The sequence below is a fragment of the Osmerus eperlanus genome, chromosome 26 (genome assembly GCF_963692335.1).
Source record: "Osmerus eperlanus chromosome 26, fOsmEpe2.1, whole genome shotgun sequence".
Classification (NCBI taxonomy): domain Eukaryota; kingdom Metazoa; phylum Chordata; class Actinopteri; order Osmeriformes; family Osmeridae; genus Osmerus; species Osmerus eperlanus.
The window spans coordinates 2,022,006-2,024,915 of NC_085043.1; the positions used below are offsets into that span (position 1 = coordinate 2,022,006).

The 2,910-nt window shown below is 48.1% G+C and overlaps 1 gene segment (V, D, J or C); it reads right to left on the reverse strand.

Annotated features, from left to right (window-relative positions):
- Positions 1-963: 963 nt before the first annotated feature.
- Positions 964-2,698, reverse strand: LOC134012928 (T cell receptor alpha variable 2-like). The segment is given in 3 exon segments: positions 964-1,099; positions 2,062-2,403; positions 2,551-2,698. Coding segments are annotated over 2 exon segments (351 nt in total).
- Between the last annotated feature and the right edge of the window lie 212 nt (positions 2,699-2,910).

The window sequence follows — 2,910 nt, forward strand, 5'->3', positions numbered from 1 at the left end:
CCTCAGATGATGTATTTGCATGGCTCCCAGTCTGCTTTGCAGCACTGTGACTGGCAGCACAGAGGTAGGTGCTGCCCGCCTGGTCTTCAATCTACCCAGACGCTCCCATGTTACCCCACTCCTCATCTCCCTCCACTGGCTTCCCATCACGGCCCGGATCAGATTCAAGACCCTGGTACTGACCTTCCGAGCGGTGAACGGGACTGCACCCGACTACATCAAGTCTCTCCTCCAGCCTTACACCCCCACCCGCCACCTACGGTCTTCTTCTGACAACCGTCTGGTGGTCCCACCGCTCAAGAGCGCCCGGTCCCAACACAATCTCTTCTCCTCTCTGGGCCCCCAATGGTGGAATCAACTCCCCACCTCCATCAGAGACACTGACTGTCTCCCCACCTTCAAGAAAGGCTCAAGACACACTTGTTCCGGGAGTACAACGGTACTTAGGAATGATTTGCTGGACCTGATGTTACTTTCCTCCAGGATCACAAATGACTCTTATTGAGAGACTTGGTGCTCTTGTTGGTTAGTTGTAACTGATTTAAAATTCTTGTACTCGCTGCGAAATATGTTATTGTTGCTTGCTTTTTCTACAGGTACACTCTTGCACTTTTGAGGTTCATGTTGTTTAACTGTAACTTGTTTAACTACATGCTCTTGTGGTTCTGGCCTTTGGCACTTATTTGGTTTTTCACAATGTATCCTTCTTGTTTTGGCTACCCGTAATGTTTGGGGCTATCTCGTTGTTATGATCAGTGACCTATGCACTTTTGTAAAGCTCTCTCTTGGAAGTCGCTTTGGATAAAAGCATCTGCTAAATGAATAAATGTAAATGTCATCCAGAGACAGCTCTGATATCTGCAGGGTGAAGTTGTTCCTGGACATGTCGATAGAGGGCTGGAGGTGGCCCTCAGGAGTCTCGTACTCATTGGTGAGGTACTCTATCGGAGTCCCGGGGCCAGCCTGGCGGTACCACAGCATGGTGTAGCTGCTCATGCTGAGGCCGGGACCCACGCTGCACTGCAGGGTCACCTGGTCAGCCCAGCTCGGAGGACAAGGTCTCTGGGTGCCTGGAGGACCGTGGGGCCTGAACCCTCGCCTACACAACCCCAGAGAAGAAGAAACAGCATTCAGGAGATCAGGTATAACAGATGTGGAGGATGGAAAAACATTCTTGAATCTGTGGATGAAATATGATTTAAGCATTTCCAGTTTAGTATGCAGTACTGTGCATGCTCCAGTACCACAGTTGTGTTATTGTTTTGTGTGGAAAAGTACCAGAACATTCCTTTCCTGCACTCACATGAGTCAGAAGAAGTCCCAGGACTGTGACTAGCATGTTGCTGGTAACCACTTCCCCTGCTGAATGATGTTACATCCACACAACGGTCTCACCAGTTCACGGTAAACCAGCCGGCAGGTCACGTGACCAATAGTTGGTGTTGCTTGGAGACTAGCTCTTGCTCTGTGGTGCCCTGTGGCTCTTGTGTCTGGTGCAGTGAGGTGATGGATCAGTGACATGAGTGTAGTAATGCAGGGTCTCGCTGTGTTAGGGTCTGAGGGTTGGTGCTTGGTAGGGGTACTGTAGGACATGAATCTGAGGATAGGCTTAAAGGACAGTTCAGAGGTTAGAGTATGTGACTGCAGATCAAGAGGTTGCAGGTTCAAATTCCGTCTGTTGTCGCTTTGGATAAAAGCGCCTGCTGTATTAATATGTTACATTACATGCTCAGTTATAAAGGGAGATGGAGAGGTACAGAGGTTAGAAAGACTAAATGAGTTAGGACTGGCTACAGCGTAAAGTTACGACTACTCAGAAGGCTCCCTCACTCCTCATGAGAACACAAGATTAATTTCAGTTTGTTGTCGGGGAAAGTTGGGAACAAAACTAATGTGAATTAACTCCCAGTATTTTGATATATGCTATATCATGTACATATAACATAATTCACACTGAGAATACAACTTTACCAATCCCAACTCCTCCACAAAAACGTCTAAAACAAAACAACCAAACTCCCTAACAGCAGTGAGGTGGTTTTCCTGTGTGACTGAGCGCACCAGGGTTTTGGTGAGGCGTTGGCGTCAAGCCACATCACTGTGTACTGGCAGCACAGAAATACACGGCCGAGTCTGCGAGAGCTGCGTGGGGAAGGAGGAGTGCTCCTCTCAGGGTGTCCTCTCTGGTGAGCTCGAACCTTTCCTGGAACTGACCCTCGTAGCTGGGCTCAGAGGACGCATAGCTGTACCCAATGAGGGTCATATCCCGAGCGACAGGTCGCTGCTGGTACCACAGCATGAGCAACAAGCTGTTGTCGTCATGGCTACACGAGATTTCAACCGTGGCGTTCTCCGTAACCATGACAGACGTAGACTGCTGGAAGTTCATGATCTTCACAGCACCTACGGAGATAACGGTGAACACAGAGAAGGAGACAAACAGGACATGGAGAGAGAAAGAAATGTATTTTACCAGCATACCTTTTAATAAAGGTTTTACATCTCTTGAAGCAATAAGTCAGAGCTTTGGTAGCCTGAGGAAAAGCTTACATGGAAATAAGATGAAGAAACCGAGACATCTCAGAACAATCATGGCCACGAGGGCATCAGCAGGTCTGGAGAGACTCACAGCTAGACACCTCTGCTGTATGTAGAGAAACTCACAGTTAGACACCTCTGCTGTATGTAGAGAGACTCACAGTTACAGTGCGTTCACACTGCAGCGACGCAAATCGCTTGCCATCGCTTGCCTTCCCACAGTTCACCACGCTCGGGGGCGTTTCAAACAGATTAATGTAGAATGTAGTTCTCTAAAGTCACTGTTGTAGTTGTCATGGCCAAGTGTGCAGACTTGGGTTTACGTACTCGCAACATCGATCAAAATAGAACTTGTATACAAAATACAAAACT